Genomic DNA, 23,632 nt, shown 5'->3' with positions numbered 1-23,632 from the left:
TTTAGCTAATTCATAGAATCATAGAATATCAGAGTTGGAAGGGACCTCAGAAGGTCATCTAGTCCAACTCCCTGCTCAAAGCAGGACCAATCCCCAATTAAATCATCCCAGCCAGGGCTTTGTCAAGCCTGACCTTAAAAACTTCGAAGGAAGGAGATTCTACCACCTCCCTAGGTAACGCATTCCAGTGTTTCACCACCCTCCTAGTGAAAAAGTTTTTCCTAATATCCAACCTAAACCTCCCCCACTGCAACTTGAGACCATTACTCCTTGTCCTGTCCTCTTCTACCGCTGAGAATAGTCTAGATCCATCCTCTCTGGAACCACCTCTCAGGTAGTTGAAAGCAGCTATCAAATCCCCCCTCATTCTTCTCTTCTGCAGACTAAACAATCCCAGTTCCCTCAGCCTCTCCTCATAAGTCATGCGTTCCAGACCCCTAATCATTTTTGTTGCCCTTCGCTGGACTCTCTCCAATTTATCCACATCCTTCTTGTAGTGTGGGGCCCAAAACTGGACACAGTACTCCAGATGAGGCCTCACCAATGTCGAATAGAGGGGAACGATCACGTCCCTCGATCTGCTCGCTATGCCCCTACTTATACATCCCAAAATGCCATTGGCCTTCTTGGCAACAAGGGCACACTGCTGACTCATATCCAGCTTCTCGTCCACTGTCACCCCTCGGTCCTTTTCCGCAGAACTGCTGCCTAGCCATTCGGTCCCTAGTCTGTAGCGGTTCATTGGGTTCTTCTGTCCTAAGTGCAGGACCCTGCACTTATCCTTATTGAACCTCATCAGATTTCTTTTGGCCCAATCCTCCAATTTGTCTAGGTCCCTCTGTAGCCTATCCCTGCCCTCCAGCATATCTACCACTCCTCCTAGTTTAGTATCATCCGCAAATTTGCTGAGAGTGCAATCCACACCATCCTCCAGATCATTTATGAAGATATTGAATAAAACCGGCCCCAGGACCGACCCCTGGGGCACTCCACTTGACACCGGCTGCCAACTAGACATGGAGCCATTGATCACTACCTGTTGAGCCCGACAATCTAGCCAACTTTCTACCCACCTTATAGTGCATTCATCCAGCCCATACTTCTTTAACTTGCTGACAAGAATACTGTGGGAGACCGTGTCAAAAGCTTTGCTAAAGTCAAGAAACAATACATCCACTGCTTTCCCTTCATCCACAGAACCAGTAATCTCATCATAGAAGGTGATTAGATTAGTCAGGCATGACCTTCCCTTGGTGAATCCATGCTGACTGTTCCTGATCACTTTCCTCCCATGTAAGTGCTTCAGGATTGATTCTTTGAGGACCTGCTCCATGATTTTTCAGGGACTGAGGTGAGGCTGACTGGCCTGTAGTTCCCAGGATCCTCCTTCTTCCCTTTTTTAAAGATTGGCACTACATTAGCCTTTTTCCAGTCATCTGGGACTTCCCCCGTTTGCCACGAGTTTTCAAAGATAATGGCCAATGGCTCTGCAATCACAGCCGCCAATTCCTTTAGCACTCTCGGATGCAACTCGTCCGGCCCCATGGACTTGTGCACGTCCAGCTTTTCTAAATAGTCCCTAACCACCTCTTTCTCCACAGAGGGCTGGCCGTCTACTCCCCATGCTGTGATGCCCAGCGCAGCAGTCTGGGAGCTGACCTTGTTAGTGAAGACAGAGGCAAAAAAAGCATTGCGTACATTAGCTCTTTCCACATCCTCTGTCACTAGGTTGCCTCCCTCATTCAGTAAGGGGCCCACACTTTCCTTGGCTTTCTTCTTGTTGACAACATACCTGAAGAAACCCTTCTTGTTACTCTTGACATCTCTTGCTAGCTGCAGCTCCAGGTGCGATTTGACCCTCCTGATTTCATTCCTACATGCCCGAGCAATATTTTTATACTCTTCCCTGGTCATATGTCCAACCTTCCACTTCTTGTAAGCTTCTTTTTTATGTTTAAGATCTGCTAGGATTTCACCGTTAAGCCAAGCTGGTCGCCTGCCATATTTACTATTCTTTCGACTCATCGGGATGGTTCGTCCCTGTAACCTCAACAGGGATTCCTTGAAATACAGCCAGCTCTCCTGGACTCCTTTCCCCTTCATGTTAGTCCCCCAGAGGATCCTACCCATCCGTTCCCTGAGGGAGTCGAAGTCTGCTTTCCTGAAGTCCAGGGTCCATATCCTGCTGCTTACCTTTCTTCCCTGTGTCAGGATCCTGAACTCAACCAACTCATGGTCACTGCCTCCCAGATTCCCATCCACTTTTGCTTCCCCCACTAATTCTTCCCGGTTTGTGAGGAGCAGGTCAAGAAAAGCTCCCCCCCAGTTGGCTCCTCTAGCACTTGCACCAGGAAATTGTCCCCTATGCTTTCCAAAAACTTCCTGGATTGTCTATGCACCGCTTTATTGCTCTCCCAGCAGATATCAGGAAAATTAAAGTCACCCATGAGAACCAGGGCGTGCGATCTAGTAGCTTCTGCGAGTTGCCGGAAGAAAGCCTCATCCACCTCATCCCCCCGGTCCGGTGGTCTGTAGCAGACTCCCACCACTACATCACTCTTGTTGCTCACACTTCTAAACTTAATCCAGAGACACTCAGGTTTTTCTGCAGTTTCGTACCGGAGCTCTGAGCAGTCATACTGCTCCCTTACATACAGTGCTACTCCCCCACCTTTTCTGCCCTGCCTGTCCTTCCTGAACAGTTTATAACCATCCATGACAGTACTCCAGTCATGTGAGTTATCCCACCAAGTCTCTGTTATTCCAATCACATCATAATTCCTTGACATCACCAGGACCTCCAGTTCTCCCTGCTTGTTTCCAAGGCTTTGTGCATTCGTATATAAACACTTGAGATAACCTGCTGATCGCCCCTCATTCTCAGTATGAGGCAGGAGCCCTCCTCTCACTGATGTTCCTGCCTGTGCTTCCTCCCAGTATCCCTCTTTCCCACTTACCTCAGGGCTTTGGTCTCCTTCCCCTGGTGAACCTAGTTTAAAGCCCTCCTCACTAGGTTAGCCGCCTGCTCGCAGAGATGCTCTTCCCTCTCTTCGTAAGGTGGAGCCCATCTCTGCCCAGCACTCCTCCTTCATGGAACACCATCCTATGGTCAAAGAATCCAAAGCCTTCTCTCCGACACCACCTGCGTAGCCATTCGTTGACTTCCACGATTCGACGGTCCCTACCCAGGCCTTTTCCTTCCACGGGGAGGATGGACGAGAACACCACTTGCGCCTCAAACTCCTTTATCCTTCTTCCCAGAGCCACGTAGTCCTCAGTGATCCGCTCAAGGTCATTCTTGGCAGTATCATTGGTGCCCACGTGGAGAAGCAGGAAGGGGTAGCGATCCGAGGGCTTGATGAGTCTTGGCAGTCTCTCTGTCACATCACGAATCTTAGCCCCTGGCAAGCAGCAGACTTCTCGGTTTTCCCGGTCAGGGCGGCAGATAGATGACTCAGTCCCCCAGAGGAGAGAGTCCCCGACCACCACCACCCGCCTCCTTCTCTTAGAAGTGGTGGTCGTGGAACCCCCAATCTCAGGACAGTGCATCTCATGCCTTCCAACCAGCGGAGTCTCCTTCTGCTTTCTTAGTTATAGAGGTATAAAAGACAGAATCAAAGGAATAAGCCCTCTAGCACCATTGTTTGAAACAGACCTTAAATTCCATGTTTACTCAGAGTACTTCTTTAAGGGGATGAAATCACATGCATCTTACAAAATGGGCTAGCCTACTTTTGGTTTTGTTTACCAATTTTAGTCTGTATTTTAAGAAGGAACATACAGGAAGCACAGTCCTGAAGGTGTACACCTAAAATACATAACTGCATATCAGATTCAAACTAATGTGCATATTGTAATGAGGCTATGATAGTCTGAAAGTGAGACAAACTGAATAAATAACCATAAATGCCAAGATTTCAACAATGGCAATAGTTTTACTTTTCCTAAGGCCTGTACAGAGGATATAGTGTTTGGGGTGATGGCTAATAGTTACATGTTTTCCCAGTCTGCTCAAAGCAAGCAGAACTCAGCATACAGATGTTTGATTATTGTTGTGGCATATGAAACGACTAGTGAACCATTACATTCATTCATCTATTTCAGCAAAACTGGATGTAAGAACAGGATGATTACTGCAACTATACTTTGAGATCACACCACAAAACACTGTGTACTGATATGAGATTTTAATGCATGGAAAAAGTGCCTGTTTTGGCACTTCTCTCCCCCCAACAGAGACATGAATATCTAGCACTTGCATTGGTCTGAAGTGGGTTTATTGTTATTGCAACAAGATAACTGTTCCCCTGCTGTTAAGCTGAAATTTTAACTAGCATCTGTTCTTAAGAAGTCAAGAAACTTAAAATGTGTGACTTGCTGACAGCTCTATGGGTAAAAAGCATTACAGTCATGCTAAACTACTTTTAGAAGGAACCACCACCATCAGCATCCGAATTCAAATAACTTTATTTCAATGTACATGAATTGAAACAAAATATAATTGAGATTTACAGACTTGAGAGAAATATATTGCTGGGCTGGCCCATTGGCAAGTCTTCTTCACTACTAAGCTGTGAGACTGATTAGATTTCCAGTCTTCACCTTGCTTGTTAGGCCAAAAAGGAGCTGAAAGTGCCATACGCTTATTCCCCAAGAGGACTGCATTGCTCTGCAATTAAGAACTAGTGTTTATAAAAACTGAAGAAGAAACCCATCCACTCTTCAGCTAGATAAACTGAACTCCATGCTAGCCTCAGAGCTTCAATGAGAGAGCGACCTCTTCTGAAAAAATACATCTATTACTAAAATCCTACTTCACTTGAGCTATTGTGGAAATTGCAGCTTTCGAGTATTAGGCTTCCACTGCAATTTTGTTTTAAAATTAGCTTACTTTGCACAGTCCACAATTTTGCAAACATTTGAGGTTTGCAACACATGCTTTTCCCCCCATTAATACATTAAATGATCTTCAGTTCTACAGTGTTTTCCAGAGTTAGCAGAGACAGCAAAGCAATCACTATTGATCTTGCCTAATTCTGTGGATGCTGAGTGTACAGTATCTCGGTATGGACAAGTCTTCACAAAGCAGACAGGGCACGAAGGAGACCACTGTAGCAGGGCGTTTTGCACTCACATTCAATGCCTGTCATATGTAAATGGCTAAAGTGATGACTTGATTTCTGCAGTTGTGTTAAGACTTTTAGTCTTCTGAATTTTATATTGTACTGGTTACTTTTTTTTTTTTTAAATGAATGTAATATAGGTGCAAAATTTGCAGGCATATATAATAATTGAGTGTTTATATTGTTCCAGCAAATAGGTCTACTCTGGCTTTTCCAAATTACCGCTATTAAAAAAGGTCCATTACTACTTTTCTGCAATTTTCCATGTCTTGTCTGTAACTCGACCGCAATTATTTGAAGATCATCTCGCGATTCAGATAAGGCCTTACCTATTACTGAAGAGCAACAGTGCAATAAAATATAATGTACTGCCTCAAATCTAAAAACAAACATTGTCCCTTCTGATGTTCTTATCCTGCCTAATCTCTTGTACAAGCATCTGCTCTAAAATTCACAACCACAGAATTTATATTACATAACCCTGCAAGCAAGGGTGTTTTCAGTACACTTGTTGTGTGCTATTACATGCTGGCTCAGCTGCAACATGCGGTGTACGTACTTGGTAAATGGGAATTTCTTTTGACAGTCGACTTGAAAATTTACAAACGCTAAGACTGTTTTACAATTTATAGTCCAATGTAGTTAAGTTAGTCAATGCTACACTAGGGCACTATAAGATAAAGCAATGCTTTAAGATGCACTATTCCAGTAACAGTTATTTGCAATTCTTGCCTCTTTAAGTTTCCTTTATTGAAAATATGATAAATGGTATAAAATACGGAGATGTAGATTATGGAAATGTTTTGAAATAACAGATTAAATTTATGGTCAGTTCCCAGATGATATCTGGTTCAAAGGGGCTCAGATTTTCAACCTACTTCCAAAGACAAACAAATAGTTGGAATTTCTTCGAATGTGAATCAGTTTATAAAATCGTACAGAAAAATGGAGTACTATGTGCAAACATACTGAAATCAACAGACTTTATAAAAACATTCCTAGAAATGTACCAAGCTTAAACAAAAAATGATATACAAAGATTTATAGCTGAGCTTTTAGTCATCATCAGAATCTGAATCATATTTTTTTCCTCTGATGGTTCTCTTGTCCAGCTTTGTGACACTGGTTCCAAATTTCTTTTGGCTCTGAAAAGGTGGGTCCATCAAGTTTCCACTAGAAAGAAATAAAATTTTGCTGTTTAAAGTGAAAAGGTAAAAAAAAATATTGACACCAGCACAGACCAGGAGAAGCTGTTAGTTCGACAAATCTGTTTAAAGAAAAAGGGGTTGGGATCAATAGTGGGTAGGAGGAGCATGTTCTTTCTATACCCTTAATCTCCCCTTCCACACTAAATCCAGAGATTGACAGAGAAAGTAAGACTAAGACAGCAAGGTTGTACTATCTTGCTTATGCAGCTGCCTCCTCTAAAGCAAGGTTCTTGAAGAGAACTAGTCGGGAGCCCAGAGAGCAGGACATAGGAGACTAGGATTCCAGAGTAGTGTAGACGTACAGAGCCTCCACACTAGGGATGGGCAAACTTTTTGGCCCGAGGGCCACATCAGGGTTGCAAAACTGTATGGAGGGCCGGGTAGAAAAGGCTGTACTGCCCCGAACAGCCTGGCCCTGCCACCTATCCGACCCCTCCCACTTCCCGCCCCCGACTGCCCACCTCAGAACCCCCGACCCATCCAACCCACCCTGCTCCTTGTCCCCCGAACGCCCCCTCCCGAGACCCCCCCGCCCCAACTGCTCCCCCAGAACCCCACCCCCTATCCAACCTCCACCCCCCAACTGCCCTGAAACCTATCTACACCCCCACCCCCTCACAGCCCCCCCCGGGACTTCCACGCCTATCCAACCCCCTCTGCTCCCCATCCCCTGACCACCCCCACCCCCCCAGAACCTCCGTCCCCTCTTCTCTGACTGCCCTCCGGGACCCCCTGCCCCTTAACCAACCCCCGCCCCCCTTACCATGCTGCTCAGAGCAGCATGTCTGGCAGCCGTGCCGCTTGGCTGGAGCCAGACACACTGCCCTGCAGGAGCGCACAGCCCCACTGCCCAGAGTGCTGCCCGCGTGGCAGCGTAGCTGTGGGGGAGGAGGGACAGTGGGGGAGCAGCCAGGGGCTAGCCTCCCTGGCTGGGAGCTCAAGGGCTGGGCAGGACGGTCCCCGGGGCCGGATGTGGCTCATGGGCCGTAGTTTGCCCACCTCTGCTCCATGCAGATGGCTGTAGCCTACAGTGTACCCCTAGTTATCTGCAGGGTTTGCGGCTCATTTTACAGAGGGAGGGCTAATAGACCTAGATGGGAGAAACTCTGTAAGGAGAACCTAATACAGGTTTCCTCCCACCTCATCCCCTCCTCCAAGTTTTACCACATGAGGAATGGGCCAGCCCATCAATATTTACTAGATTCAAGACCCTATACCATTCACAGAATAGGTTTTCCCATATAAGTTACAATCCAGCAAGTCCACTTGTTCCTCATTTGTTGGATCCTACTAGTATATTCTCTTTGGCCAACCCCTCTCTGCTTGCTTGCTACTGGTGTGGAAGAAAGGGAAAAGGAAAGAGGAAGCGGACGTTCCCCCAGACACTCTTACAGATTAACGAAGTGCCCAGATGAAAACAGAGTTCTATAAAGGCACTGAAAAAATGCAATACTTAGACTAGGAGTGTGTTAACTATCGCTTAGCTCCCATGAGACTACAATATACTGTTCTCATTCTACTTTAAGAAAGAAGCACCCCGTTTGGAATGAAAATACATTCTACAATTTGGAGATTTAACATTCAAATAAAAGCAGATGAGTTTAATGGAAAACCTTCCCTATTTTTAATAACTTGGCTTTAAAAAAGTAAAGAATATTAAAAGCAAAAGAAGGTACGTTATCAAGGTTTACCTTTTAACCACATAAATCAGTAAATTCAGATTGCAGATCCCACAATATCCAAACTCTATCCCTGGTTTTTACTATCCATGTTTTTCCATTAATGATCACAAGACACAAGGCTGTGTGACAGTTCTTTGCAAATGCAACATAATAGAAATCATTTGCACTTTTTTCAGTAAGAGACTTTTTAAAGTCAAATTGTATTTAAACTACATTTTGCTATCACCTTGGACAGGCACATGCCCCATACCCAGATGAACAGTGCAAATGTGAAGATATCCTGTAAAGACTGAATTAGTTTGGGAGGAAAGACTGGGCCTTCAGCTGACCCATGAAGAAGCAGCTGTAAAGAGAGTGGGTGGGAACCGGTTATCTTAAAGCCCAAAGACCAGAGCTTTGTTTTCACTACTCTTGAGTAAAAAAAAAAGTTTTCCCAATACTTTCTCAAGAGGCACTTCCCTTGGTTTTCCTTGCCAAAAGTTTATTGCTGTAACAGCTGGATTATTAGCTCACTTTGGTCTTGGGCACACTAAACAACAAGATCAACAGAACCTTTATGCAAAAAAATGAATCTGTAAATATAACCCTCACACATTAACTTTAAAAACCAAATATATTAATTACCTGTAATTAATTATGTCTGAACAGCCTAATCTCCATTCTAAGGTTTCTGTGGTGAAGTCATCCGTATTACCAAGATCAGTAAAGCCAACAATAAAATCTTGCGTTTTTCCATCTTTTACTAGTGCTAGAGTGGGAATTACTTTGATGCCTAATCTCTCACACAGGAATGGAGATTTTTCAGCATTTAATTTTAGGAATTTTGTTTCAATGTGTTTTTTTGAAAGTGCTGCCAAATGCTTGTCTAATATCATGCATCTGTGAAAAAAAAATTCAAATACTCATGAGTTAGGTATCACAAAGGCCATAAATCATTTAAGTCTACTTCAGTGCTGAATTCTTGATTATTAAGGTCATAGTTGAAGAATCAACATTACAGACATAACTTGTTACTTTTGGTTTTACATTAAGGGAAAAATATTCAAGAACTTCAACTTACATTATCTGGATTTCAAGATTATCAAAATAATTGATTTGAGTTACTTTGACATTGTGGTGGTGGAACTTTGGATAACACATTCCTTCCTTGAAGCCTCTGGCTACTAGCAGTTCATAGGGAACGCTCTCATCTTTCATGAGGGTGTGTTCTTGCTCACACTGAAGTATTTGGGAATTTTGCTATTGAACTTCAGCAGGAACAAGATCAGGCCCACGTTTTTAAGAAGCAATTTAGTGAGATTTGTTCAGTGATTAACAATCAACACCAAATTTTTTCCTCTGCTACCAAGTTTTCCAATGACCCTTTTCTAGGAATAAACCCATTATTTCAAAATGAATTTTATAGAAATAAAACAGAAACGTCCCCTTACTCTAGTCTGTTTCCCAGCATAGCTGCTCAGCTCAATATTAATGAACCTCCTGCCTCAAAGCTAAGCAACTACGATGATGTGAAGCAAAATGCTCTCCTAGAAATCCTGTCCACAGACTGTAGTGAATATTTTCAGGTATCAGTTTACCAAGCTGGTCAACATAATCAGATGGTGTTCTAAAACAAGTCCCATGTTAAGAGTTTAGGATGCTTATTTAGTCTTAGTAGAAACATGACTGATTGCAGGCCCCCCAGCTCAGTGAGATTTGACAGACCTGTTGATTTTAAAACCTCTACATTCAGTTCCACTTGCTGCTTTTGGAATAGTTTATTTACTTTTACACATTCTTAGCATCACAAGAGTCTCTTTAAAATAAGGTATTTACTGTACCTGAAGGTTGTATCTTTATAGAAATGGCAAACCACATTTTTACTCTCTTTGACTTCTCGGAAAAAGTCTCTCTCACTTGGGATTTCTCTATATTCTCCATGTCCTTTTGAGAGCCATTCCTATGATCAGAAAGTAAAAAGTTAGTACAGTGTTTCTTAATTGTATTTAATCTATTCTGAGAACAATATTAGTTTTAGAGAAATCCCTAACATGACATGTTATAAAAATGTTTATATTAAATAAAAAAGACTGCCATCTGAAAGCTTAAATAAAAGATGAGAATCCTTAAAAAAAGAGGGGAAGGGCCAGAAGGGTTTTACTGGGAAACAGTTGGAAGTCAAACTATAGCAGCTAGACAGGAAAAGAAACTACTTTTCCCTCTTCTCCCCCTGCACAATGGATGAAAAACCACTGGTCTGGACATGGCTGCTGGGTTAACCTGCCCAAATATTTTTTTGTGGGGTAGAAGAGGAGAAGTTATCACTGCTTTGGTGAGAGCTGTAGTCCTTGTACAGAATACGATACACTTCCATAGTATAACCTCCTACAAAGAGATTAAAGCACCAGTATTCAAGAGAGGATATAAACCCCGAAATTCTTTCAATAATTTTGGGAGCCTCAAAATTGCAATACTGACTGCCCTCTTCTTAAAGTAACTGTATACTGAAAAAAAACAATCAAAGCATGGCACCTATAATCATTAAACAAAAAATATCACTGAAAGCATGAAACAGTACACTTTAAAACTGATTTACTTTCAGTTGTCCCTATATAGAAAATGCAGATCAATACATTTGTAAAACTTGTGAAATATGCATTAGCATCTCAACATTATAAAGGTCACCAGAGGTGGCTTTACAACAGATACATTAAGTATTTAGATAATCTTTAAAATGCCAATTGTATACAAACGAAAAGTTCCTCAACATCTAGTTTCAGTCCAAATACCCCAACATAAGCCAGTTTTCCAGAACAACATGCACGCAATTATACACACAAAAATGCATGCTTGTTTACACTTACTGAATACAGAGTTACAATTTCACAAGGGAAAAGTTATAATTGGACGTGCAGTTGCAGTAATTGCATGATTAGGTGTGCAGATGTGTGCCTGCAATTTTGAAAGTGTAGTCCTTTATAATAAAAATTACTTTGCACTGAATGGAGAAGGATGGAGTAAGCTAGATATTTACAAGCAGTACTTGCTTTTCCAAAGCTAAATCTCAAGTTGCCTATTTTTTAAAGTTAAAACAAAGCAATTTTAACAAGATACCAGTGCAAAAAAAGCATGTTACCCTAGGAAGGAGTGAACTGAATTAAAAAGATGTCATGAATATCCTGAATGTCGTCCATGCTCATGGTGCCTAGTATAGACTAATTATTTTGATTTTATTTAATCAATACAAAGAAGAAGACAGAGTCAACAACAAACTAAACTGTTCAAGGAAAATCAGCAACAGAGAGAGAGATGTTACGTTATCAAAAAATATGTTCAGGTCTACCTTGAGTCAGAACTATTAAGATTCCATATCCCTCAGCATTCCAGCCTAACAATGACAGATATCCAGCTGCATCTACATCTCAAAACCTGATATTGGCCACTACCGTTCCCTTCACAACCGGAATGCCCTCTTTCCACCTCAGATCACTGCCCAGTTTCATAATTTTTGAGGCTTGACTGTACTAGGTAGGGAAACCCAAAGGACTTCCCTATTTGCAGCTCAAGTTCCACACCAGTTGTTAAGAAAACCCAAACTATGTTGTAAAAGATTTTTGGGAAACATCAAGATCAGTAGCTTAATGAGATGGTTGCAACAGCAAGGTAGGATCATTTTCTGCCCATGCAAAAAGTCATGAGCAAATAAGTTTTCTTCATATACATCCCAAAGTCTTACTGGATTGTGAGAAGCCCCTTTGCAGAAGCAGGATAGGTGACCAGCCCTCTAAAGAGCTGGGAGAGGACATGCACCATTCCTTTTGTAAAATGCCTCAAAAAACAGGGAGGGAGGGACTTGCATACTACCACAAGAAGACTTCAGATGTTTAGAAGTTTGGAGGAAGGGGATCCCTAAGGCCTGTTGGCATGTGTGCATTACTGGTGTTTTCAGTCAGTAATATCTGAGGTCTCAATCACCTGAATATTAACAATCAAATCCAAATATCAGTTTATTCGCTTACCCTTCTCTTAATCCAGAATTTTTTTTAAAAATACACGTATGTATAATTTTGATATAACCAAACTGTTCTAAATCAAGGCCTAAAAATTCAAGTGTGTTAGACCTGTTGTATTCTATGATTCTATGCCAAATTTCAGCCCACACAGCAAGTGTACTGTTATTCAACACCCACCCACCCCTCAGATTTTCTATCAAACACCAACAGAATCAACTATGGCGGTCTTTGCTATAGTGCATAAAGCATTCTTTGACGTTCAGAATCTAAAATGCTGCCAGAAAATTACTTGTTTCTGCTGCTGGGATTTCTTTAGTGCTTCAAGCCTCCTTTCTTTAAGGCGTTCCAATTCATCTTCATCCATCTGGTCCAATTTCTGAATCTCAGCATCCAGCTGTTCTTCTACTACTTTAGTAGTCTGAAGCATTTGATTTTCCAGAACTTTTGAAAACATTTCAACAGAAGTATCAGCAGCCATTCTTCTGGACATTCAGTACACTCCTTATAGCTGCAAAATACAATACATGAAAGTAGAGATGAATATCATAAAACAATACTTATTTTAAGCCTTTAGTTCATATCCTGATCAGGCCAGTCTCTTATCCATAGCGTGCTGTGTAGCAAAACTGGGGGTGGAGAAAAGAGAGACAGTGCCTATCCCATTAGGAACTAATATGCAGACAGCTGTTTTCTTCATGGGGATTTACAACTCTGTAGACAATACTTACACCGTACACACACAAGAACAAAGATTCCAGTCATATCCTGTTCTCTGACTCCCTAGGCCAGCTGCTAAAATAGCACATTCAGCTTGGAGAGGGAAGCCCAGGTTCACAAAGGGCACGTCAGTGTGAGTTTTAGGCATCACTGTGATCCACAACACCTCATTTCCGCCTAACTCTGCAGGTACCTAAACTCACTCAGTGACTAAGTTTTCAGGGTGGAAATTCCCTACATATGTTTCTGCCTGTCGCCATGTGCACTGCTGTCTCCCTGTAGGTGTCTGGCTACCTACCTATCTCATGCCTAAGGCCTAGCTGGATCCACAAACCAGGGGAGATAGGCAGAGGAGAACCTATCTCACCCATAGGTCCTGAACTGGTAAGCATGTGCAGAGGCTGCCTAATGCCACAAAACAGCCCGGGGAAGAGTGGGAGGTGGATCTCCCTCATGATCTTTAGCAGAGTGGATAGGATACTCACCCAGGATGTGAGAGAGCCCTTGTTCAAGTCTCCCCTCTGCCCTATGAGAAGAGATCTGAACAGGCATCTGCCACCTGTCATGTGAGTGAGAAACTGACTGCTCTGGGCAGAAGCATAGGCTCAATCTTTCTCTGAGGAGATCCTCCTTGTGTTGAATTTCAGACACACATCATATCAGGAATAAGGAGGAAAAAGAGCTGCAGGAACTCACTAAGTTTCCCACATAATGCTCCATATTTACTTTACTTCTAGTTATGTAGTGCTGTGTGGTGGTTTTGTAACAGGCTTACACAGCAGGGCGAGAACAAGACCATTCAGCTCAGGACCTGAACAGCCTGCAAGCCAGTAGCCACCTATTCGTGCTACAAAATAAGCTGGCTGCCTTACGTCCCATACAGCTTGATTCCACCTAGCAAAATGAAGTGAAACTGCTTTTCCGAAACACTCTGCCCATGTGGGCCGAGAGCAGGTTCCAAAACGAGCATCAGCAGCTCCACTTCCCACCAGAGGAGGTGACAAGGTGGGTGCCTGACGGGTGGCAATTTTGCAACAGAAAAGCTTTAGAAACAGACTCCAATGAGAAACTGCTGAGCTTGAATTAATATGCAAACTAGATACCATTAACTGAATGGGGTTTGAATGGAGCCTGGGAGTAGCTGGGTCATTACACACATCGTATCGAATAAATCTGTTAGCCTCTAAGGTGCCACAAGTCCTCCTGTTCTTTAAACGTGTGACAGGCACGCCCCCTCCAGCTGCTACCCCTCACAACTCCGGCCTATTGCGGCGCGGGGCTGGGGGAGAGGGGGCACCAGCACAGCCTGGCTGTAGGGCGACAGGGCCCCGAGCCAGGCAGAGGCACGGCTGAGTCTGCCCCGGCCAGGTGCCACACCCGGGGTCAAGGGATGCAGCAGCTAAACTCGACGTATTACGCATGCGCGGCTCGCGCCAGCTGCAACAGCTACATTCACCGGCTCCAACCCTCCCCGCCCCAGGCAAACGGCCGGTGTCAATCCCAGGCCCCCCCGCCCCCCCCGAAAGGAGCCCGCAGCCGGGTCCCTGGGTCGGCAAGGGAAACGCTGCCGGACAGGACGGGCCGCTCGCAGTCCCCGCGCCGCAAGACTGGCGGCGGCGGCGGCGCCCGCTCCCCTCGTCCGCGCGTCTCGCTACCCCAGCTCGTGCCTGGCGGCTCCGATGGTCCTCGAGCCGCCTCACACTAGGGAGGATGGTGGTGAGGGGAGAGGCCGCAGTGCGCACGCGCCTTCACGCCAGCGCGACAGCCGCCTACGGAGAGGGCGCGAGACAAGGGCGCAGGAGGGACCCGCCGGCGCTGAGCGAGGCGCTCACTGCTGCCCCCGGCGCCCCCTCTGGCTGGAGGGCGAACAGCGGCAACAGGCGACACCCTCCGCTCTCATTGCCAGGCCAGCCCCAGACTCCTCCCTTTATTGCCCCCGCCTTACTGCCCAGCCCTAGGCTCGCCCCCTCACTGCACCCTGCTGCCAGGGCCAGAGGTGGAAATTTCCCACCCACTCCCTCCTCGGGCACAGGGGTGGGCGCTGTACACAGCAGAAAACAAGGCATGCTCTGATTCACTGGTGTCACCCAGTGGTTAGAGCACAGAACAGGGAGTCAGACTATGGGATTCACAGTCCTGCCACTGAACTGCTACCTGCCGTGGGCAAATCGTTTCCCCTCACTGCCCCTCACCTCCCCCCTCTGTAAAACAGGCACAACAGCGGCATCCTACGTCCCCGGGGTATTGAGAGAATTCATGTTTATAAAGCACTTTGAGATTACTGGGCAGCCAAGGAGAATTTCTCGTCTTCACCCTCACGAGACATACGCAGGTGCAGAGCAGAACAGTGCGCCATGCGATGCCTGTTGCAGACTGCCGGCCTGCTGTCTGTGGGCGCTGTGGGGTTCTGCTCTATTCCTTCAGGGTGGGGCTGGGGCTGGGGAGCCTCCCTGAGGAACAGGGCAGGAGCTCCCATCTGGTCTGGGGGATGAGTGTGCAGCACTGGGTGTGCAAGGACTGCAGTTAGAGCAGGTTCCGCGTAGCTGGGTGATGCATCTGCCCATGGCCTCTTTCTGTGGGAGGGTGGGAGTGCGGCTCTGTGGCCTTGGGCTTCTGGTGTCAGGAGGAGCCGTTCCTGGCTCTCCAGGCTGTTCATTAGGCCTGTGTTGTAATGAGGGCGTCTCTTGACATCAGACATGGGGCAAGTCTTTCCTCAGGCATCATGTATGACGCCTAGGCAAAAACCTTTGAGACAATAAGGGTCACACTAGGCTGTTTCTAAAATCCTGGGGGGAATTGGGGCAGCATGGTAAGTGATGCTTTCAGGTGAGCAGAGTAGTCACAACAGATCATCGCTTCTACCACATGACTTCAGTACGTCACTGACTATTCTAAAATCAAGATGGGATGTTTTTCTAAATGTGAAGGAACAAGTTATATAAAAGGCATATATAGTAATTTCTCTTTTTTGTCATCTAGATTTTTTTTATCCTGTTTTGGAAATGTTAAACGTGTAGCATTCAGGCATTTTTTACAACTTCCTGTTGTGTGATCCTTCCAATAGACCATCATTTTACTGCTATATCGCACTTATCTATAGACAGACATTGTCCCATTATGGTGGCCAGGAGTAGGCTGATTGGGAATTGTGAACCTTATCACTATAACCTACCCATTCGTTAGTGTCTGTCTGTTGTATTTTTGTGACTCCAAATGCTACATTCTGAAACAATCCTTTCATTCTTTTCTTTAACCACAGTGGTAATATTTTTGACACAGGGTAATGATAGTAATGGCTAGGGCAACCAGAAGGAGTGGTGTCTGTAATCCTTAAATACTGACACTATATAATAAGATTCCAGGAATGTCACACTGTGGGAGTCACTCTGAAGCTTATTATGTCTGTACAGTCAGTGTTAAGTGACAGAAGCAGCTACAAGCATGTTGAGCTCTGTCTTTGTTCAGAATACCACCAGAATGAATCATCACTGGGTTTCACAGTTTGTTACTATCCAGTTTTTAAGTTCTCAGCCATTTTGACTTAATGAATTATACCTGTGTGGTGTACAGCTACAGTCAATTAGTCATGTATATGTCATGCCAAGAGTCCTAGGCTGTTCCAATGTCAGAGGTAACTCAACCAATGACCACCCTTATTCTATAGCTAATTTGCAGGCAACAATTTTATAGGTTATGTAAGGGATAAGGTACAATGATGGATTACTTGGCCCAACTGTCACACCCAGGTGCCCAACTGCCACACTGCAGCACGCACCCCTCATTCACCACCTGCACAAATCTATGCTACTCTCCTAGCATAACCACACAGACACAAATCAGCACAGCCACTCACACAACACAGCCACTGTATATAATAACCCCAAACACACACAGGCCTTCACAGCAGCACACCCCTCATTTACCACCTTCACAATTCAATGCAGAATCCCCCAACACAAACCCCACAGACATAAGTGAACACAACCAGAACACATCATAACCCCAGACATCACTCTGAAGCCTAGAATATCTGTTGTGTGTGAAGAGTGAAGCAATGGAAAGAACTACAAGTATGGTTGAGAACTTTTTTTGTTCAGCATATCAGCAGGTTCAATCATCATTGGGATTTGTGGTGTCTTACCATCCAACTTTTAAATTCTCAGCCATTTTACCTTATTTACACACTTGACAAATTACACCTGTGTGCCAGCAGAGGCTTTCAGCTACTAGTTACTGTTTAAAAGTGGGTGCTACTAATAAGAGCATCAGAGTTTGATTTAAATTCTGGTATCATCTAGGATTTACATTCTTTTACATTTCTGTGTAATGAAGAAAAGGCTTGATCAATCCTACTAGCGTGTTTGTCATTTGATTGGTGTTACTGGTGTAACCCTTCTGCCCGTCAGAGTTGGCAGCAACAAGGGCCGGGTTCAATATCTAGGGGTTCCATTCCAATAACACAATGCAAACCGGCTCGAGCCCCCACCCAGTGACCTGGGACAAATATATACCACCCCCGCTGGGCGCCTCCAAGAGGCAATACTTCCCCTCTCGCAAGCACATAGTTTGAGTGTAGCAAAAGTCTTTTAATAACAGAGAGAAACAATGTGGCATTATGTTGGGGAAACACCACCAACCGGATTCATAACACAACCCATGAGCAAAAACAACCCCACCCCAGGCAAATTGGGGCATGCCCTTTTCCCTTTGGTTCTTGAGTCCAGCAACCCCAAAAGTCCAATGCCCCAAAAGTCTCTGTCCCTGGTCAGGGCAGCCCCAGAGTTCGAAAGTTTATCGGCGGAGCTTTACCTCCCAACCTGGGTGGAAATGGGACGGGGGTAAGAGGCACCTTACGTGATCTGAAGCTGACCGCCCCATAGCGGCGCTCCGCTCCGCCAGCCGCCCCACAAAACTCCTTCGCGCAGCTGCACTCCGCTCCACCAGCCGCCCCACGAACTCCTTCGCTCAGCTGCGCTCCGCCAGCCGCCCCACGAACTCCTTCGCTCAGCTCCACGGCCCACAAGCAGCTCCTGCCATCCACACACTGCTCCGTGTCGAACTGCTTCGCCAGCCGTCCCGCAAACTGCTCCACAATATATCTTCAGGCTCCCCCACTACTTAACACAACACTCAGTGATTTCAGCGCTTAGGTGAATTCAGCTTATAATAGGGGAGCCCCAGTGCTGGTGCACTGTCAGCCCAAAGTGAGCTCAGCAGCCTATAACTAGACTTCTAATGAAATCAAAATTAGCTCTGATATTCCACAGTGGAGAGAGGAGGAAGTGCAATTAGCATGTAAGGCCCTCACCAAGGGGCCCATGCCACCAAGTATTAATACTTGTCCCCAGCCTCTCTCCATTCACACATTTTTGGAACCCATGACCCTTGCCTAGCGAGTGCTACTTAGATGATGGTGAATCCCTCCATCGTAACAAAAGGCCACGTACAGTTCCAAGCACAGTTCCCATAATCAGGGTAATAACAATTTATTCTTCCTGCCCCAATAACAGAGACACTGGGGATCCCACAGCAGCCAAAGTGACCATTTGGGCAGCTATGGTCTCATTCTAGGCGTGGTGGGTGTGCCTATGCAAATGAGATCGGCCCCTGAAGTTCTTTTCCACAACTTGCCACACCTCACCACCAGATGTCAGGGTGGAGCTCATCCTGACACTGCTTACACTGGGTATGCAAGTAAATGCTGCCAGAACCACAGGCCTTTTTCCTATACTTTTGCCAAGAAATTTTCTTGATAACCTTTGTCTTTTCCTTCTTTAAACCCTCCCTAATTCCTTGAATGAAGCTAACATAGAGTGGAACCTACAAACGTTTTCCAAAAGTTGAGCAATATTCCAGCAGTTCCACAGTGCGCTTGTACTGCCTACACTGATCAAACTTCCTGATTTACTATGGTATTGTAAGCAGTTTTAGTATCATAGGCCAGCTGGCAGGCAAACCTACCTTTTTTCCCCATCGGTTGGTGCAGCCGTTTCTGTTTATCTCTTCAAAGGTGAGCTGTGGGTCAGCTGCCTTTGTGTTGATCCCTAGCACAGTTTCTTCCCTCTGAATTATGCCTTATCTGACATGCAATGTAGTCTGGGGCCAAATTACACAATATTGGAATTTGGGCTCTGTTATATACAACTTAACTGCAAGGTAACCTTGTATATTCAGAGATTCCATTGCAAAGGAAAGGACAGAGATGCAGTACAAGGGGAAAGAAGAATTGAGGGTATGGAGGATGAGGTGAAGATCCAGCAAATGTGTCCAGTAACAAATGCCTCAAATCAGATTTTTCAGATAGCACCCACCTTCTCCTGTACCTTCCTAAGGGTGTCTCCCCTGAAAGCACTTTCATGTGCCAAACCCTCCCATTGACAAGTGCTTCCAACCTAAACTCCCCACATTTCCCAAGCTTCCATAACCACCCTGCACAATCCAGGATAAAGCCTCTGTACATGGTTCCTCAGTCCCAGGTATTAAAATGCCCCTCCACTGTCTTTCCTTTTGATAACAATGTGCTTTCTTTTATTCTTGAAACATCTTCTCTTTTGTTTTACACTATGTGATATTTCTTTATATTCTGCTTTAAAGGATCACCGGCAACTTAAAAATAGTATTTTTTTTTTAAATCTAAGATTACTATAAATAAAAGATTGTTGGGGGGAAATTTTTCAGTTTACTCTGTGCATTTATCGCCACCTTGCATAGAGCGAGTTTCAGTCTTTACTCTGCATGTACAGAACCGTCTGTTATACTATGATCCTGCAATGAGCTCTGTGGGGTTGACCCTTGCACTGCTGCAAAGCCCTACTGGAATCATTAGAGCCCTGTGTGGACATGGGGTTGCTTGCATAGAGTACATTGCAAAATAGGGGCTTTAGTTATTCAGTTTCTGCTGGTGTTTGAGTTGTTCACAGAGCAGAAAGGGAGATTTTTTTTTTTTGTAATTTTAGAAAACATGATTGTAATACCACAAAAATTGACAGGAAACCTTGGGGACAGGCATAGCACCTGAAACTATTTGTAATACTTATTTTTTCATTGTCTGATCATCTGGTTGACTATCCTTTTAAAACGTGCTTCTCTCCAAAAACTTTTCAGTGATGATTCAAAAACACCCCCAAAACCTCTCTCAAATGTATGATAAATGTCTGCTCTGTGTGTTCTGTGTTGGATTTAGAGAAGAAGCTTTATGGTCTGTGTCTTCTTCATTGTTTATATTGGCCCTGCACACACTGTAGGTACCTAAGAAGAAGATTTGGCACTTGCTGTTGGCTGTCCAGTAATCTCAAAGTGCTTTACAAATATGAATTCTTTCAATATCCCTGGGATGTAGGATGCTGCTGTTGTGCTCGTTTTACAGAGGGGGAGGTGAGGTGCAGTGAGGGAAAACAATTTACCCAAGTCAGGTGGCAGGTCTGTGAATCCCATAGTCTGACCTTGTTCTGTTCACTGGGCCACACCAGTGAATTAGAACGAGGACTACTTGTGGCACCTTAGAGACTAACACATTTATTTGAGCATAAGCTTTCGTGGGCTAAAACCCACTTCATCGGATGCATGCAGTGGAAAATACAGTAGGAAGATATATATATATACACACAGAAAACATGAAAAAATGGATGTTGCCATACACACTATAATGAGAGTGATCAATTAAGGTGAGCTATTATCAGTAGGAGAAAAAAAACTTTTGTAGTGATAATCAGGATGGCCCATTTCCAACAGTTGACAAGAAGGTAAGAGTAACAGTGGGGAGGGGGTGGAAATAAGCATGGGGAAATAGTTTTACTTTGTGTAATGACCCATCCACTCCCAATCTTTATTCAAGCCTAATTTAATGGTGTCCAGTTTGCAAATTAATTCCAATTCAGCAGTCTCTCGTTGGAGTCTGGTTTTGAAGTTTTGTTGTTGTAATATTGTGACTTTTAGGTCTGTAATCGAGTGACCAGGGAGATTGAAGTGTTCTCCGATTGGTTTTGGAATGTTTATAATTCTTGACGTCTGATTTGTGTCCATTTATTCTTTTACGTAGAGACTGTCCGGTTTGGCTAATGTACATGGCAGAAGGGCATTGCTGGCACATGATGGCATATATCAGACTCCAACGAGAGACTGCTGAATTGGAATTAATTTGCAAACTGGACACCATTAAATTAGGCTTGAATAAAGACTGGGAGTGGATGGGTCATTACACAAAGTAAAACTATTTCTCCATGCTTATTTGATTACTCTCATTATAGTGTGTATGGCAACATCCATTTTTTCATGTTCTCTGTGTGTGTGTATATATATATCTATATCTATCTATCTTCCTACTGTATTTTCCACTGCATGCATCCGATGAAGTGGGTTTTAGCCCACAAAAGCTTATGCTCAGATAAATTTGTTAGTCTCTAAGGTGCCACAAATACTCCTGGTTCTTTTTGCTGATACAAACTAATATGACTACCACTCTGAAACCAGTGAATTAGAGCATCCCTTGTTTTCTGTTCTGTACAGCGCCCATCCCCATGCCCGAGGAGAGAGTGGGTGGGAAATTTCCTCCTCTGGCACTTGACAGCTGGGTGCAGTAAGGGCGCGAGCCTAGGGCTGGGCAGCAGGGGGCAGTAAAGGGGGCGAGTCTGGGGCTGGCCTGGCAGTGAGAGGGGAGGGTGTCGCCTGTTGCCGCTGTTCGCCCTCCAGCCAGAGGGGGCGCCGGCGCAGCAGTGAGCGCCTGGCTCAGCGCCGGCGGGTCCCTCCTGCGCCCTTGTCTCGCGCCCTCTCCGTAGGCCGCCGTCGCGCCGGGTCCCGGGGTGAAAGCGCGTGCGCACTGCGGCCTCTCACCATATGCACCCCGGTGCGTGTGGATGTGGCCGGCCGGACCGTGCTGAGGCGGACGCGGACGGAGGCGAGCGGTGACCAGGCGGCCCCGCCAGCGCCGCCATGGGCAAGAAGCAGAAGAACAAGAGCGAGGACAGGTAGCGGGCCAGGTCCTCCCCGGAGCGGGCTCGGGGCCGGGGAGTGACAGCGCGGGGCCCTCCCACCCTCAGGGTCCAGCTGCGGGGCCGGGGATACCCCCCCCCCTTTCCCGGCCCGCTGTTCGGGGGACCCCGGCTGCCGCGGGCGAGTCGCGGCAGCTCCGCGCTCCTCGGACACCAGCCCTCTCCCACCGCGGACGCGGTGTCTTGGCCTCCGTAGCTGGGGGGAGTAGCGGGGGCGACCGTCCCAGCACTGTGTAGCTGGCGCTGCCGCCCCCTGCTAGTTCCTTCCCGGGGCAGCCTGGCGTTGTGAGTAACTAGTGCTGGCGTGTCAGCCCAAACGCGTGTGGGTGTTGTCTTTTCCCCCCTGGTTTTATTCTGGGAGGGACGTCTGCCTCCCAAATCCACGAGCCTTGTCTGTAAGCGGAGCAGAGCACTGAAGCCAAATTGGAAATGAAAATCGGTGGAGAGATCAACACTCGTATGCTGCATCCCCAAAGCTTCACTAGTCATCTGGATATATTGGGATAAATATTTTTCAATATATGCTGTATCAGATCCCACAAACGCTTGGGATGTTTAGCTGAAATGTTACCTGCCTTGGAGTTTGTAGCACGGAGTGGGAAGAAATGTCTATAGGTGAAAGGCTCTTTGGGTTTATCAAAACTATTGAGGTGTTGAATATACTCCAGTAAAGTAGAAGTTATAAAGGTGGGAAAGGAGGATTTTTGTCACTTCAAAGTGCTTAAGTGGTTGGTGAAGAGATAATCATGTTAATTTTTTAATGATCTTTTCTCAACTGTAGTCCTATTTCTAAACATCTGTATTTTACGCTGTTAGCTAGAATGAATGGCTGGATGACATTGTGCAAGCACAGACTTCAGCTGTGTTGAAAGTCACTTTTTGCTTCAATTTTAAACCTTAAAGATGTTCTAAATTATATTGCTGGTTCCATACAGAACACTTCCACACTTCATACATGTGACAGATGATTCCATGGTCACAAAATATTAGGGTCCTGAGGATCCTCTGACTGTCTGCCTTGTTCATGCCTTCTTGAATGCCGCATGCCAGTCAACATCTTTTTGGTGAAGGAATAGACTTCCATGAAAGCTGTTAAATTTACCAGAAAGATCACTGTTGTGTGCAGCATGCTTTATACCTTTCATCAAGAATAGGTATATTTCTTATACTCCTTAGCAAAACCAAGACCTCATTCTACTTTAATTGATCATAGGCCCTGCGTAATTAGTGCTGACAGGAGATAAACAAGTATTTTTTTCCATAGTACAAACCAAAAGGAAATAAAAATACATGAGCACGCATGTGTTTTTTTCATTTTGCTGAAGCTGATTCTTCAACATTCTCTTCTTTACTTGACCCCAAAATAGACATTGAGATACAGCCGTGTTATGTATCATATTCCTAGGTTCAGATGCCTTTGATGTATGATCTGTTTTTTAATGAAATCAGCTGTAAATTGCTAGTCATTTTAAAAAAACTCTGAATTTTACTGGATTTCTTCCTCTACTTTTAAGCATTTATTAGTAAAAACGTATGCTGTATCCTAAATGCTATGAAGAATGTTAGTGATTTAAGGCTTTCTATCCTTGTCTCTAAAACAGTTTATAATCTGCCTTCTCCTTCTGGGTAGGGAGTTGGCTTTTAATGAAAATATTTATAGTTTAGCTGTTGCTCACCATGGAAGAGTGGGAAGCACCATATATGCTGCTTTGTAGTATCTCTTGTCAGCAGCCTGACTCACCAGCTGTGCTCAGCAAAAACATACTGGGGAGGCAGGCTGGGTAGGGGTATTGCGGGAATGGGAGTAAGATGGGGCTTTGAGATGGAATAGAGGTTGGTTGGGACTGTGGAGGCAGGGAAAGAAGTGGGGCTTGGTGCTACTGCTGTGACTTCTTAGTGCAGCAGATAGCAATACGTGTGTGT

At 45.0% G+C, this 23,632-nt stretch overlaps 2 protein-coding genes across 6 annotated transcripts in view; one reads left to right on the top strand and one right to left on the bottom strand.

Annotated features, from left to right (window-relative positions):
* Nucleotides 1-4,449: 4,449 nt before the first annotated feature.
* Nucleotides 4,450-14,489, bottom strand: TXNDC9 (thioredoxin domain containing 9). Of its 4 annotated transcripts, none has more exons than XM_073352340.1 (5): nucleotides 14,390-14,489; nucleotides 12,295-12,513; nucleotides 9,834-9,952; nucleotides 8,638-8,892; nucleotides 4,450-6,296 (listed from the first exon to the last, which is right to left on the bottom strand). In XM_073352340.1, the coding sequence occupies exons 2-5, from the start codon at nucleotides 12,493-12,495 to the stop codon at nucleotides 6,179-6,181; spliced, it is 693 nt and encodes a 230-aa protein (XP_073208441.1). In that variant the 5' UTR covers nucleotides 12,496-12,513; nucleotides 14,390-14,489; the 3' UTR covers nucleotides 4,450-6,178. The 4 variants fall into 4 exon arrangements, with proteins under 4 accessions (XP_073208441.1, XP_073208420.1, XP_073208451.1 ...); XM_073352319.1 differs by having other exon boundaries at nucleotides 14,378-14,486; XM_073352350.1 differs by lacking the exon at nucleotides 14,390-14,489 and adding an exon at nucleotides 13,208-14,228.
* A 6,967-nt stretch (nucleotides 14,490-21,456) lies between these two features.
* EIF5B (eukaryotic translation initiation factor 5B) overlaps nucleotides 21,457-23,632 on the top strand; it is a 67,808-nt gene continuing 65,632 nt past the window's right edge. For both annotated transcript variants that reach the window (XM_073352308.1, XM_073352304.1), the window contains exon 1: nucleotides 21,457-21,685. In XM_073352308.1, coding sequence (XP_073208409.1) covers nucleotides 21,651-21,685 — 35 coding nt within the window. In that variant the 5' untranslated portion in view covers nucleotides 21,457-21,650. The remainder of the gene's footprint in view (nucleotides 21,686-23,632) is intronic.

Source organism: Lepidochelys kempii, chromosome 1 (assembly GCF_965140265.1).
Source record: "Lepidochelys kempii isolate rLepKem1 chromosome 1, rLepKem1.hap2, whole genome shotgun sequence".
Classification (NCBI taxonomy): domain Eukaryota; kingdom Metazoa; phylum Chordata; order Testudines; family Cheloniidae; genus Lepidochelys; species Lepidochelys kempii.
The sequence above is the reverse complement of the archived record's forward strand: the minus strand, read 5'-3'. Positions and strand labels throughout refer to the sequence as shown.